Below are 15321 nucleotides of genomic sequence, written 5' to 3'. Positions count from 1 at the left end.
TAAAAGAAGAGAACAGGAAATCAGAGAAGGAGGTGGGTGGAAGAGAGCAGCAGATCAGCACAGCAGAAGAGACCAGGGAGTTAGAGAAGGAGGTGGGTGGAAGAGAGCTGCAGATTAGCACAGGCGAAGAGAACATGGAGTTAAAGAAGGAGGTGTTGTTGAAGAGAACAGCCGAACAGGACGGGAGAAGAGACCAGGGAGGTAGAGAATGAGGCGGGTTGAAGAGATCTGCAGATCAGGTTCTGGAGAAGAGAAGTGAACATGGAGTTAGAGAAGTAGGTGGGTGGAAGAAAGCAGCAGATCAGCACAGGAGAATAGAACAAGGAGTTCGAGAAGGAGGCGAGTGGAAGAGAAAAGCAGATTAGCGTGGGAAAAGAAAACAGGGAGTTAAAGAAGGAGGCGGGTTGGAAGAGAGCAGCAGATCCGCACATGAGAAGAGAAGAGAACATGGAGTTAGAGAAGGAGGCAGAGTGGAAGAGATTAGCAAATCTGCACAGGAAAAGAGAAGAGAACAGGGAGTTAGAGAAGGAGTTTGTTGGAAGAGAGGTACAGATCAGCACAGCAGAAGAGAACAGAGAGTTAAAGAAGGAGGTGGGGTGGAAGAGAGCAGAAGAACAGCACAGGAGAAGAGAATAGAATAGGGAGTTAGAGAAGGAAGTGTGGTGAAAGTGAGCATCAGATCAGCAGAAGTTAACAGGGTGTTAAAATGCAATGCAATATGTTTCTCATTCAGAAAGTTTAAGCTATTGCTATTGTAAATGACCAATTTTATTTTAATGTTTTGTTGTGAAAAATAGTAAAATTAATTGCTTTGTCAATTACAACGCTAATAGTTATAAATTTTGCAAATGTGACACCTATAGCATTTGTAATGCAATATGGGTCGTATTTATTTGACTTACATTTATTGAAATTACAAACAACAATGGTTTAGAGTTGGAAGGTGGAGTTGGAGAGTGGAGTTGGGGGGTGGATTTGGATTTGGAGGGTGGATTTGGAGGCTGGAGTTGTAGTTGGAGGGTGGATTTGTAGGGTGTATTTGGATGTTGGAGTAGGAGGGTGGAGTTGGATGGTGTCTTTGGAGGGTGGCGTTGGAGGGTGGATTTGTAGTTGGAGGGTGGATTCAGAGGCTGTAGTAGTACTTGGATGGTGAATTTCGATGGTGGATTTTGAGGGTGGAGTTGGAGGGTACAGTGGTGGGCGGGTAGAGTGAGGCGCTAGAGTGGTGGTGCTAGAGTGGTGGTGCTAGAGTGTGGGCGCTAGAGTGTGGGCGCTAGAGTGGTGATGCATAAAGTGGTGGATAAGGTGGTGGTTAGGGTGGTGGCGGATATGGTGGTGGCGCATAGAGTGGTGGCGGATAGAGTGGTAGAGTGTTGGTGGAGAGAGTGGTAGAGTGGTGGCGGTAGAAGGCTGTACTGTGTGTGAGAGAGAGTGTGTGTGTGAGAGAGAGTGTGTGTGTGTGTGAGAGAGAGAGTGTGTGTGTGAGAGAGAGTGTTTGTGTGTCTGAGAGAGTGTGTGGTGAGAGAGAGTGTGTGTGTGTGTGTGAGAGAGAGAGGGTGTGTGCGAGAGAGAGGGTGTGTGTGAGAGAGAGAGGGAGTGTGTGTGAGAGAGAGTGTGTGTGTGTGTGTGTGTGAGAGAGAGAGAGTGTGTGTGTGTGAGAGAGAGAGTGTGTGTGAGAGAGAGTGTGTGTGTGAGAGAGAGTGTGAGTGAGTGTGAGAGAGAGAGTGTGAGAGAGAGTGTGTGTGATAGAGTGTGAGAGAGAGTGTGAGAGAGCGTGTGTGTGAGAGAGAGTGTGTGTGTGAGAAAGAGTGTGTGTGTGAGAGAGCGAGTGTGAGAGAGAGTGAGTGTGTGTGAGAGAGAGTGAGTGTGTGTGAGAGAGAGTGAGTGTGTGTGAGAGAGTGAGTGTGTGTGAGAGAGAGTGAGTGAGTGAGTGTGTGTGAGAGAGAGTGAGTGTGTGTGAGAGAGTGAGTGTGTGTGAGAGAGAGTGAGTGTGTATGAGAGAGTGAGTGTGTATGAGAGAGTGAGTGAGTGTGTGAGAGAGAGTGAGTGTGTGTGTGAGAGAGAGTGAGTGTGTGTGTGAGAGAGAGTGAGTGTGTGAGAGAGTGAGAGAGAGTGTGAGAGAGTGTGTGTGTGTGAGAGAGAGAGAGTGTGTGTGTGTGTGAGAGAGAGTGTGTGTATGAGAGAGAGAGAGAGAGAGAGAGAGTTTGTGTGTGAGAGAGAGAGAGTGTGTGAGAGGGAGAGAGAGAGAGAGAGAGAGAGAGAGAGAGAGAGAGAGAGAGAGAGAGAGAGTGTCCTTTGGGACCTTATAAGTGTTTAGCCATGCAGCAGATAATGTTGTTGCAGTAAGGTTATTGTGCTACCTAACTAAATACTTATAAGGTCCCTAAGGCGAGACCTTTTGGCTATGCCAAAGCTTGTTTCTTTTTCTTGTCTCCTCTTTATTCCCATATGTCACCCGGTGTCCCCTTCGCTCTGGTAGCAGCAGGTAGACAACCACAGCAGCTTATTCTTTGTGAGCCAAGAAAGCTTCACGCCTGCCTCTGGCCAGCAGGCTGGCTCTGACCCGTCCCTGGTCTTTTGGGAATAGCGTACCAAAGTAGCGCCAGGCTCAGCATCACAGGTCCTGCCCTTTCCTTCCCTTTTAAATGACAAAACCTGTTAAACACAGAACAGCTTTGTCCATGAAATCTAAAAAAGTGTTTTTTCTTTGCAACCAATATACAAATCGGCATCTCATTGAAGACCTGTAATGTCTGTCGACGTTTATTGGGTGTCCAAATCCTCTGTTTTGCTAATCTTCTTCACTACAGTCATTGTTATTGCCTAGGCTCCTATTCCTATGTGCTTTGTACAGGACATTTTAGATTCTTTTAAAGTTTTCATGTTGTATGGATTATTTTAAGTTGCACCACCGCACATTTATTGAATGTCAGTGTATTTGCATCCTTGCCGGACGAGAGGATGTAGGGGAGAGAGTGTGAGGGATGACAAACAAGAGGAGAGAAAGCGACAGACGAGAGGGTGAAGGGAAGAGTGAGAGGGAGGGGCGACAGACAGGAGGAGAGAAAGTGACAGACAAGAGGATGTAGGGGAGAGATAGTGAGAAGCGACAGACAGGAGGAGAGGAGATAAAAGTGACAGAAAAGAGGAGAGAAAGTGACAGACGAAAGGGTAAAGGGAAGAGTGAGAGACGGAGGGGTGGCGAAAACGAGTGAGGTAGGGAGGCTGACCGGCAGGAGGCAGAGGACGGAAAGTGCCAGAGGAGAGGGTGGCCGCGCTGCAGGCTGGGAGGACATGCCCAGGTGAGGAGCCTGCGGTGTGGGCTCTGTGGGGCTGGGGGAGCCCAGGGAGGAGGAGGAAATCACCCTACTCTGCTCCTCTATTTCCAGACACATTCACAGGGTAATTTGTGAATACTGGCACATGCGTGCCGTTGATAGTACCACATCTGCTCGAGGGGGGAGGGCGTGTGGGGGGAGAGGGGGGCAGAGTGAGAGTTAAAGAGATAAACTAGGAGAGAACAAAGCGGGCAGACATAAGAAACAGGTATATATTTAAGTAAATAAAAAAACTCCACAATGTTTTATGGACTAAAAATAAATGGTATTGGTTCAGTAAAAACAGACTCACCGTGGGAGAAAGGTAGGAAAGAAGAGACAAATGAAGGACAAAGAAAAGAGGGAAGAAAGCGACCTAAAAGGAGGAAAATGTAAAAAGAAGAAGACATTTGGGACAGAGGAGTTAGAAGAAGACGGGGGCAAGAGGGGTGAATGGAGAGTGGGTAGTAGAAAGCTGGAAAGGGCGAGGGATGGTACAGAGACGGAGAGAAAAAAGCACCGAAAGAGGCCACTAAAAGATATGCCGCAGAGGATCGGCAAGAGCCGAAGAAGGGAGATAAATGGGCCACACCAGCAGGTTCAAACACACAACAGCTGATGTTTAAATGTAAATAGACGAGGGGCGAAACGAAGATGAAAGGGAGAGATTCAGAATATGAAACGATTCCGAATGTGAAACGATTCAGAATGTGAAACGAAGAAAGCAGACTTCAAAAGGAGAGCGGAGGGATAGAGAAAGAAAACATAAAGATGGAGGGAGAAAAAGGGACGAGGCCAGACAACGGCAGCAGAGAGTGGGAGGCAGACACAGAGAGGGAGGTGGCATGGGAGAAAGAGGGAGTGAGAAGGTTAACCAGGAGACCAAATGGCGGCCGGGCTGTACAATGCTGTCACGTTTTGAAGGCATGAGTTTGGCCTGGGCTGGAAGCAAGGAGCACGGCGAGCAGGGAGTGGTTGGAGAGGTGAGGGCACAGAGACAAAAAATGCGAGTGGCGGCCGTGAAGTGTGAAGCAGTGGGCGGGGAAGCAGGAGCAAATGGTAAAGGGAGCCTTTGAAGAGCAAGGCAGGGGGATAGAAGCGTGTTCACGAGCATGTGCACTTCTACAAATCCTCAGCTTTCTGGTTTGACTGCAATAGGTCTCTCTACGAGACCTAAAAAGTGCCTGTTCAGCCTCACACATAAAGGGAGCATGTAAATTCGAATTCAGCATTATTCTGTTTCTATTTACCTTATTTTTAGTGCCCAATTAAAACAGTGAGTAACTACTCACAATCGGAGTCCAGCTTAAGAAAGCAGATGTAATCAGTAGAGCAGGGCTGTCCCCTAACCAGACACACATAAATATAGCCCACAATTTAACACCTCCCCGTAGGCATCCTAGTATCTGCAGGAAACCCCATTGTCTGCCGTTTGCTGTTTATACTTTTTCACATGCTCTTAGACTGCTTTCATACAAATAATTTTAGTCTATGAAGCATACACGCAGTGCTTCCACAAACATGCTATTACGCTTGTTTGCCTGCCGTTTTCTTTGTTTGCAAAATAACGTATTGCAGGTTGATTTTCCCACCCCTTCGGGGCTTATCTTTGTATAAGCTGTGCAAACCCCATGCTCTCAAAAATACTTTATCAGCCATTTGGTGTTCATGCTGTGTTTCACATTCTCTTTCGCAGCATCAGGAATGCTTTCATACAAATCATTTTACGCTTTTATGCCTGGGGTTCTATTTGTTGTTTCTCCCACCCCGTCAGGGCTTATTTTGTATATATTAGTCCCCTCAAAAGCTACAGCCCATTCTGGCTTTAACAGCTATACAGTGATCCCATTCCTGATGGCACCCCAGCCCTAACTGTTGGGTATCTTAAATAAATAAAGAAAATAAATATTGCCAGGATTATAAAGGAAGTAGATTATGGGGTTCCCAAAAAAGTGCATTTATTGCATTTTCAAGTCAGTAAAACTAATGCAAACAACTTCCTGGTTCTGCTCAGCAGCCTGTGCTTTGCCCGAAGCTCACACCGCTGTATTGTTACACTTCATCTGATCAAACCTGATACCTAGAAGGACCACTAAGGGGCCTAGAGGCCGCTCTTTGCTTAGCAATGGTTGGCTTTATCTTTACTCTAATTTCGTTGCTTCTCTTTGGTCAGTGCATACCAGCTTCATCTTCTCTTCATCTGTGTGTCCCTCCACCGGAGCGTTACTGTAAAACTGTTTCCTTACCGAGTAACATTCCACTTCTCACAGTTTCGAAGCAACTTTTTCATTAAGTTTTTAATTAAGTTGCTGGCCATCTCCCCCCTCCTGGTGTACATTGCTCCTTACCCCATCCCATCGTGTTGCTTATTGTACTTCTGTTCACCTGCCATTAAAACTAATGGCCTGAGTACAAGTCCACGGGTGGTCCACCGTCTGCCATATTACAACTGTTAAAGTCGTATCGGTGGTGGACAGCCGGCTGGCCAGGAAACAGTCATTCCCTGGTGGTGCCGCAGCTGCGCCACAACACAACGTGCTGAGCGGGGACTGGCGCAGACCCGCTCAGCATATTACAAATTCGTCGACCGCCAGCATTTCATGGTGGGAGCCCCGCCACGAAAAGGCTGGTGGTGCTGTCATAAAGGGAGATCTACTGGGCCCCATTGCCCCCCCCCCACCATGGGGATCACTCAGGGGGGCACAACATGTGTCCCCCTGTCTTTATTCCCACAAAGTTCCAGCACAACATGGACGTCCACGTCCATGCCGTGCTGGAACTTTTTTGCTATTCTCATTGCAGTGCCTGTGTTCCAGGCACTGCCATGGCAAAGGACCACTGACTGTATCACAAGTTGAACTCGAGAAACACAAGTTCAACACCTGATACGGTCGACGGTCCTTGCACAGGTTTGGCGCATCGAAACCGGCGTTGAGCCAGCGCTGTTGCGCCAAACTTGTAATCAGGCCCTTAATGCCTCCCAAAATGTTGTCACCCCAGGCCCTACTCCCATCCATGCTTGCCCATTCCATCCAGTGCTGGCTGTGTCCATGGGCGTCCCCAGAAATGTTTCCAGGGGGGGGGCAAAATTTTAACTTCAGCACTCGTCTTCCAGGGGGGGCAACATTTTAACTTCCTCACTCGCCTTCAAGGCACGTTTAATGCAGACGGCCCATTGTCATTCTTTATGTGATGATCAGCAGCAGAGAGAATGACAATGGGCCTGTCCACAGTCCGCTCGAAGTCGGGGAGGGGCTGCTGCAGCCTCTAGAGTTCAAAGAGAAGTGCGAGATCATTTAAACTCCTGGGGCTTCTCGCAGGGGAACAGCCTGCTGTAATCTTGAACATTACGGACCAAAAGGAATGGGACCGGCGATCCAGGGGGGGCAAGCGCACCCCCTTGCCCTCCCCTGCGGGCGCCCATGGCTGTGTCATATATTGCTTTTTAAAATTTTTTACTTTTAGCCATGCTGCACAGCCACGTGATGTATAAAATGGCTAAAAAACATTGGCAAAGCCAATAGCTCTTCCATAGGTGGAAAATATTACCTTTGCTAATGCTTGTTGTTGGTTTGTTAACGTCCAGAGAGCAGTGCCTAACTACTGGTAAGCTTCCACTAGTATGCTGAAGTGATTGGTCTTAGAACAATTTTTTTTCTGCTCATGTTAAACGTGTATGTTTTCTTTGCAGCTCCTCCTTTCTTGGGCTGAATTTGAATAGGAGTTTGTGTGTTTCTGACATTTTTGGTCGAAGCAACGTGTTTTAATTTTGTTAATTTGCGCACATTAAAAGGCTGCCTTTCTTTGTAATTATGTTTCATCATTTTTAAACTTGGTAACCTAATCCACAAAAATTGACTCCACTCCCTTGCATGCACAACCTATTGCATTGCACATTCGTGTTTATTCAAATCTCGCCTATTTCTGACGGTAGACCAAATGAACAACCAAGACAACTAACATGGGTGTTATTTTGGTAGTACCTGTGGCCCTTTTCCTGCCCCTTGCAACTCCTGGCATTGCCCTATTGACCTTACCTAAAGTGAACTTAGATGTGCAAAAATATATGTGTTACCTGCCCTAAATCAGATGAATAGTCCACTCGGTGGACAGTGTGGTAATTGTGGGGATAAGTTTCTCCCAACAAGAAAACGTTCGCCATTAATGAGTGTTTCCCTTCCTAGCCCTAGTTTGAAAACACAGACTTCGACCTTTTTTTAAAGTAACTTTTCAGATGTTTTCGGGTTGTGAATGACCTTGCGAAATAGTTGTGATTACTCTTAAACCCCTGGATTTGTGGACATCCTATGCATTTAGAATGACCAACACCACTCATTCCCACTCTCCTGCCATAACCCCAAGTCTACGATTAATGTGACATACCACTGGGTTTTCCGCTGTCAGAGTGTATTTTATGATCTTATCGTCCTACTTACCTCAATGTCATGAATCTGGAATTTAGAAGTGTAAATGCCATAATTTGTGAACTAAATTACCCATGGGAGGGCAAAAAAGCGCAATAAATTCGGACCAGAGGGATTAAAAATTCGGCCTCAGTAATGCTCTTAATTCTACTGCTTCAAGCTGATGGCAAAGCAGGCAGCCAAGTGTAAATTGAAACTGCTCTAAGAGAGAAGCAGTTTTATTTTGTAACCCACACTCTTCTTTTGTCACCATTAGCCCTATAATAATTAATATAATTTTGGCAAACGCAAAATAAACTTCTGTTTTGCTATCACCGCACACCCACGTTCTTATGTTACGGAAAATAACAAATGCATGCATAACAATTTAGATCTACTCTAATCAGTCGTCAAAAAGCATTTGTGGCGAGGAACAGAAATCTGGTTTCATAATACTAAAGCTTGCCATCTTGGGAAGTTGTACTTACCTCTGTTGCATAAGTGATCTTACCTATCTTGCATGAGTGGTCTTACCTTTGTTGCATACGTAGGCTTATCTACAGCCTCATCCCCAATGAAAAAGTCTAAATCATCCACACCTTGTGTGAGCCTCATATGTGCTTGATCGCCCACCTTCGCTGATTCTTTTATTGCAATGCCTATAAAAACAAATGTGCACACAATTATAAAGCAAGACAAACATTTTCTTTTCATTTTCAATGTTTTTATTTTCTGCATATCATGACAGAAAGGCTAAGTAAAAATGTTAAGACTGCCTGGGCATTAGTTGCAACTCATTAGTACCAGTTTAATAACTAAACACAGCAATAAGCTACAGAAAATTGACCAGGCAACCTTTGCAAAGGGCCTTCCACTGTGCTGCAACATGCACTGCTGCGTTTTCAGTAATCATTGAACCGTTTGAGCTAGAAACGAAAAAATGTTTGTTAAAATCTGCACATTATGCAGCAGATGACGGATTATGGGGCAAAGTTAGCACATTAAAAATTATGCGAAAATTGCCGTGGCTGTACAATCACATGATTCAATCAATTCAATTCAAAATCCTTTATTCGACTGTCAGAGAAGCAGTCATAAAAGCACAAAAATACATTATTATACAATTCATGCAAGATTTATAAAAACACACAATTTTAAATGAGTTGGCAGTTCACAAGAGAGTTAGAATGCAGTAAGTTAAAATGCAGTAGGCCAATGTAAAATGAAAATGAAAATGAAAATGCCTGTTTAAGACATGATTTCATGTTTAGTGCAAGTCATCTAGGGATCAACCTTCCATGCTTAATCTGAACTTCCGGGCTGTTTTTAAAAACTTACAGATAAAAAAGGTACTGTTATCAGGCAGCATCTGAAGATATAAAAGTGCAGGCTTAATCTGTACAAAGTTCAGCTTTTTGAGCAAGGGTTTTAAAAACATTTGTCTAGGACTTGAATAATAAGGACATAGAAATAAAAAGTGAGCCAGGTCTTGCGGAGACAAATTGTCGCAGCCGCAAGCTGGCAACACTTGACCTCTATGTGCTCCACTCGGCACAGCTAAAATCAAGTGGTAGAGACCAAATCGGAATCTGCTCAACAGAAAGCGGTCGTATCTGGAAATGTTCCATGATAAGTATGGTTCACAGAACACACCTGTCTTTGTTAGTATATGATTCCTAACACTAGACTTCTTCATCTCGGTGTCTTCCCTGGCAAGTTGTCGCTTCACATGATTCCAATGGCCCTGAAAATGATTCAGCAAATGGCTTTGGTTCTTTGAACATTTGAGCTCTCTGAGGAGCTTATTACAATGTTATTGGAAACCACTGTTGGTGCAGGATTTGCATTCTGAGTTGTGTGGAGTTTATAACAAACTACTGGGTGCAATAAAGTTCTCATTTCCTGATAACTTTAAGAAGGTCAAAGCTTCTAAATTTAACAAGAGAAAAATGGCCAGTAGTTACCAGGGCATGAAGATTTTGGTCCAGTAAGCGTCAAAATCTGCATACTATTCCCCGTTAATTTAGATTATGCAGAAATGATTACATCTAATAAATTCTGAACCAAGGAGTATCGGATTTTAACAGGTGCTATACATCCTAACTACCTATATGGGGCACTATGAATCAGCCGCTTTGGTCATGCAGGGCTCTCAGATGTCAAACACTGACTACTTTAATACTAGCAAGGACATTTAACTCCAATTTCCTGAAGAAGAAATAAGAGCAGCTATTATTTTATGTTTGATACCATGCCTGCATATAGTTGTCCAGGTGAGAATTAAACAGCTACATACCAAATTAAAGTGTAACCTATTTGTAACAGTAAATAGGCAGACTTTCTTATGGCAAGAAATTAATTCCATTGATGAGGAAGTAGAATATTTTACCAAATTTCTATAAAAATGAAGACAGGTTAATTCTAATATTTAGATGATAAGATGAAATGTTTGAGATACAACTAATCCCTTGTGCCCAATTCCCAAATTTATTTGTACACCTAAGCAAACTGCAGGTGCACGATTACCTTAAATTCTTTCAACAAAATCCCAATTTTGATTCAGCAAATCAATGTAGGATATTCCCCTTCAAAATGGATTGGCTTAAACAGGAATTTTGTCAGTTTAGTCAATAAGGTGGTTAGCAAATGTACAAACCTGGTGGCTTTATGGTTGTTCCTAAGTGGGCCCCAAAGCAAATCATCATCACACCTCCCACAACCTTGCAAGTTTGTGGGTATGTGCCCAATGTGTGCAGCATGTCTTTCATTGTGAAAACGTTTGTGAATTTGTTCCAGTCTATGGCAGAAATAAATGTGTGTTAAAGGTAAGAAGGGTGGGGGAACACAACTATATTTAAAGGAAGTGCAAGAAAGGTGTTTCTACATGGGAAAAATGATTCAGTTTGCATAAATGGTTACGGATTTGAGTGTTCCTGCTATCCAGGAATAATTATAAAATTCTTGAATTCTTAGAATACCCGAAATGTACTTCAAATGTTAAAGATTAGCCTATCAGGGTTGATTTCTGACTTTTCCACTGGAACTTTTGTCAATTGCCAATCAATGTTTATTTTTTGTCAATAATTAAAAAATGAATTAAGAACCACTTATGGAAAATATGCACATGCTCCATCAGGTTTCAGGTTTAGTATTCAATGAATTAGTGATCCAAATAACATGCCTTAAAGATAAAAGCGGAAAGACCCTTGTTGGATCCGACATCCCTGGTTGTGGTTTTTCTCTAACTTTCTGCCTTCAAGCCTCCTGTTAATGCAGACTTTGCTTTTGCTGGCCTTAGGACTCTGCACACTTTAACACTGCTAACCAGTGCAAAGGTGCTTGTGCTCTCTCCTGAAACTTTGAAACATTTGATTTACTTGGAAGTTCCTAGTAAAGTGGAACTACCTGCACCCAGGGCTTCTAAGTTAAATACTACTACTAGGCCTGCAGCACTGATTGTACCACCCACTTAAGTAGCCCTTTTAAACATGTCTAAGGCCTGCTAGTGCAGCCTGTGTGTGCAGTTCTAAAACTGCAATTTCAACCTAGCATAATAAACATGTTGCCAGGCCTAAACCCTACTTTTTAATACATATAGGCCACCCCTAATGAAGGACCTAAACAGCCCATAGTGAAGGGTGTAGTGTATTAAAAAAAGTGTACATGTACTTTTAAGTTTAATATGTCCTGGTAGTGAAAAACGTTTACATTCGTTTTCACTACTACTATACCTACCTCTTCTATAGGATAACATGGGTTACCTTATTACATTTTATAAATGATAACTTTCAATTGAGAGCAGGTAGGAATGTCGAGCTTAGTGTCTAAAGAATCGTAATTTAAAACCCTCTCAATGGTGAAGTCAGATTTTAAGTCATAATTCATAAAATGGGACTTTTAGAAAGTTGCCATTTTTTTGTCCCAACCATTTAGTGTCTGCTTCCTGTGTCGTGGGTCACATGACTAGGTGTAGCTGGTAGTTGATCTTTATGAATTGCTCCCAAATGGTGAGACAAAGGGGGAATAGGTGTTGCGGGGGCGTGGCTTGTATGCCGAGGCAGAGAGCAGCGTGAGCGCCGAGCTCCGCTAAGGAACCCCGCATTTATCCTGCAAAATTGACCCCTAGGCCCCCCCCACGCAGCAACTGGGGACGGGGACACAGAGGGGAGCTGGCCCAAAGTGTTTCCACCTTGTGAGACGGCGTAACCTGGGATTGTGGAGCGGTCCCCCGGGCCGCGCTGCTCGCCGCCAGTCGCCTCAAAATGGCGGCGCTATATTAATGGGAGGCTCCTAGGCCGCGCCACGGGTGACGCGAGCTGCCGTTTCGGACTGGGCTGCAGGGCAACTCGGCTCGCGGAGCAGAACGATACAGGCGGTAGGCATAAGGGAAGATCCGCATAAGGTTGGAGTTCTGGGAGTCGCCGAGTTGAGGCCGGCTGACCCGGTCTGTGTCGTGGAGCGGATCGGCCCCGGGCAGGGGACAGCGCCGGAGGTGCAGCCTGCTCAGCGGCTGTAGTAGAGGGGGCGGCCCGCGTCGGCTGGCGCTTCGGGGCCGGACACGGCCGCGATCACGCCACGAGAGCTCAAACTGTAGATACGGAGGCCCTGGCACCCTCCCTGGGAACAGTCCGGAGTATCGGAGGCCATTGAGGCAGCGATCGGGACCCGGGGGCTAGCTGAAGAATGAGAGCTGGCTGACCCTGGTCTGGCGAGTGGAGGTCGGCGGCTACTGGGGTTGCGGGCCGAGGAGACGACTGGGCGGCCCTGGGGTGTCGCGAGCTGTGAACCGGAGTACAGCGACTGGTGGCTGGACCCCTTGCTGACTTCCACAGAGAGGTGAGAGCGGCCTGGCTCGGAGACATTGGGAGGAGCCCCGCAGAGGCAGAGATGAATTGGGTGGCATGCAGTGTTGACGGCGGGGCAGCCCATACCCGGGGGGAACTGAAAACAAATCCATTGTGCAGATCCACGCTTGGAGCACATTTTAGAAATGGGGAACCTCACTGGGGGCTGCGACGACGTACCCAGACGGCTCTGCAGCAAACTGGCTTTTGGACCACTATGACAATGGAGATCTGATGTAGAGCCATGAATCACTGGGCTTTGAGCTGCTGAGAGAGGGGCGATCCTCATGCTCGGGAGTCTATTGGATTGAGCAGTCCTGCTGCTGTTGCTCTGCTGGGGCCTAAGCAGATGGCGCAGTGAGATAGAAGCGCTGGCTAGTGGAGTTGATAGGGCTGACATTGGCGAAAGACGGGTTGAGCAGCTGAGGGACGCCTCTTTGAATCCTCTTGCCTAGGAACTGGCCCTCATACCCGCCTATTATGTATCGGGTACGCCAACATTGCGGGCCCTTCGAGTGGGTGCTGGCAGTCGATGCTATGGGCAAGCCCCAAGGGAGGAAGGAGGGGGACCTTCAAACCTCTGACCCTGAGTCCCCACCACAGACTGAGCAGGAAACACATGGATTGTCTCATGAACCGGGGCTGCAGCAACAGCTCGATAAGATCCTGGCTGCCATTGCAGACTCTTGCACTGCCCTACAGCAGGACATTGCGCAGGTGGCGACGGGGCTGGGATTTCTGCAGGCTGATGCTCGAAATTGTCGGAGAGGGTGAAGCACGTGGAAGAAGCGATCCAAGAGGTTGCACCCGTGCAGACCGCACTGGCTGCAACAATGGCAGGCGCTTTGGACCGGATTGCAGTGCTGGAAAAGCGTGCTGTGGATGCGGAAGAGAGGAACAGGCGGAACAACATTCGAGTGGTGGGCTTACCGGAAAAGACAGAGGGATCAGACATGGTGAGCTATCTGGAAGACTGGCTGAGAACGGTGGTGGCCCTCGAGGGTTTATCTGCCTTCTACACTCTGGAGTTCTCACACCGTGTCCCTGCAAGACCTCCGCAGCAGGGGCGCCCTCCCCGGCCGGTGGTGACGTGCCTGTTGCATTTTAGGGACAGAGACTCGCTTCTCCAGAAGGCTCGTACAGACGGCCCATTCCAGGTCGATAATAGTAAGGTCACTCTGTTCCCAGACCACTCCTTTGAAACTCAGCGGCGCTGTGCGTTCTTCCAAGCAGTCAAGAAAGAAATGCGAGCAGAGGGGATCCAATACTCCCTGTTATTCCCGGCCAAACTGCGCATAGTCCTAGATGGGAAAACCTACTTTCAAGACACGCCGGGGAATGCGTGGGTTTGGCTGGAATCCTATGGAGCTGGCAAGGATGGACCTGAGCGAGAAGCACAGGAACTGGCTGGAGACTCCCAGCCCCATAGGTCACAGCGAATAAGGCACCGGTGGCGGGGATTGCGGAAACCATCGACCTCACAAACAGAGTTGGAGCGCAGAGGTGCACTAGAAGCAGTGACTGCGATATCCGGAGACTTGCTGATGACTTCGCCGAGAGGCTCGGACCTGGAGAATGACAAGGGTCAATCGGAGACAGACTCTGAGGGTCTGTGGTCGGAGATTCTGAACCCCTTCAATGAAGGTCATCGAATATAGACGATTTTGGTGTCAGCGGGCCGCAAATGACGAGTGCGGTGTGTACGAGTGTTTTCGTCATAATCGATCAATGAGAACACTACGTATTCAGGGATTTTGTTTGAATCCTCGGGTTCCATTTTGTGTGTGGCAGCCATTTTGTGTGGTTGCCCTCACATAGGCCGATGACTATGGCCGAAAGAGTCTTTGGGACACGTATACCTTAACTGACTTTTGTGTGACCTGGCCGAACTGACTCCCTTGCCCGAGGCTGACCTCGCTGAGCCAGTTCCTTGTTAAGCAGCTGGTCAGATAGAGATCAAAGAGCAGGACATTGCTGAGTTTATGGTACATGCACACACCCTTCTATCTTGCTTCTCATCTGCTTCTTTTCCTTCCTTTATGGCTTAATCATTGATTTGGGTTGAGGTCTTTATGATGGGTTTGTCCGGCCTGATCAAACAGGAATATTGGAATTTGCTTGATCATTTCGGGTGGGCTGGACAACGGAAAGTGGGATTGTCGTCATGCGATATGTTTGAAATGTCACAGTTTCATTGGTCAGTTTGTATGTAATTGATGCTAGCCAAGAATGTGATTTTTGGCATAAAAGACGATGCTCCGCTCCATGAATTTGTGCAGTCTCTAGCGAACCACCCGTGTTGTGCTTCGTAGACCTCTGTTCCTGGTTGCAGCCAATAAATTTGGTCTTTGACGTCATCAAGAAGTGTCCCATGTCTCTGTGCAGGGGAACTCGAAGACATTGGGCGTTATCCCTGGCGCCGCAGGGTTCTAAAACCCGGTTCTTCAGTTGGCGCCCAACATGGGGCGACTTCAGCGGTACCGGTCTAAGCCCGAAGATCGTGAGGAGCTTCGTGTGGAAATTCTGAAAGAAGGCCTGCCACTTCATCGACCCCTGTATGTCGTCGTGGTCCGAAAGACTTTGCTGCGAGGTTCCCCGCTTTCCGACGGCTACGAAGGACTGCTGCCCTGACTGTCGCCCTGTCTTGGAGCCATTAGACGATTTGTAGAGCTAGACAATAGACGGGTCTTCTGGTGACGCCATCGACATATCAGTTAAGTATGAGTGGAGTGTCTCCCAGTCCTTAGTTTTGTTTGG

General features: G+C 46.6%; 1 protein-coding gene across 1 annotated transcript in view; it reads right to left on the bottom strand.

Moving 5' to 3' along the window:
* LOC147666710 (actin-related protein 3B-like) overlaps nucleotides 1-15321 on the bottom strand; it is a 605074-nt gene that overhangs the window by 412903 nt on the left and 176850 nt on the right. The window contains exon 3 of the mRNA XM_086948942.1: nucleotides 8255-8379. Coding sequence (XP_086805068.1) covers nucleotides 8255-8379 — 125 coding nt within the window. The remainder of the gene's footprint in view (nucleotides 1-8254; nucleotides 8380-15321) is intronic.

The sequence above is a fragment of the Lissotriton vulgaris genome, unplaced genomic scaffold (genome assembly GCF_964263255.1).
Source record: "Lissotriton vulgaris unplaced genomic scaffold, aLisVul1.2 SCAFFOLD_485, whole genome shotgun sequence".
In the NCBI taxonomy this organism is placed as follows: domain Eukaryota; kingdom Metazoa; phylum Chordata; class Amphibia; order Caudata; family Salamandridae; genus Lissotriton; species Lissotriton vulgaris.
The sequence above is the reverse complement of the archived record's forward strand: the minus strand, read 5'-3'. Positions and strand labels throughout refer to the sequence as shown.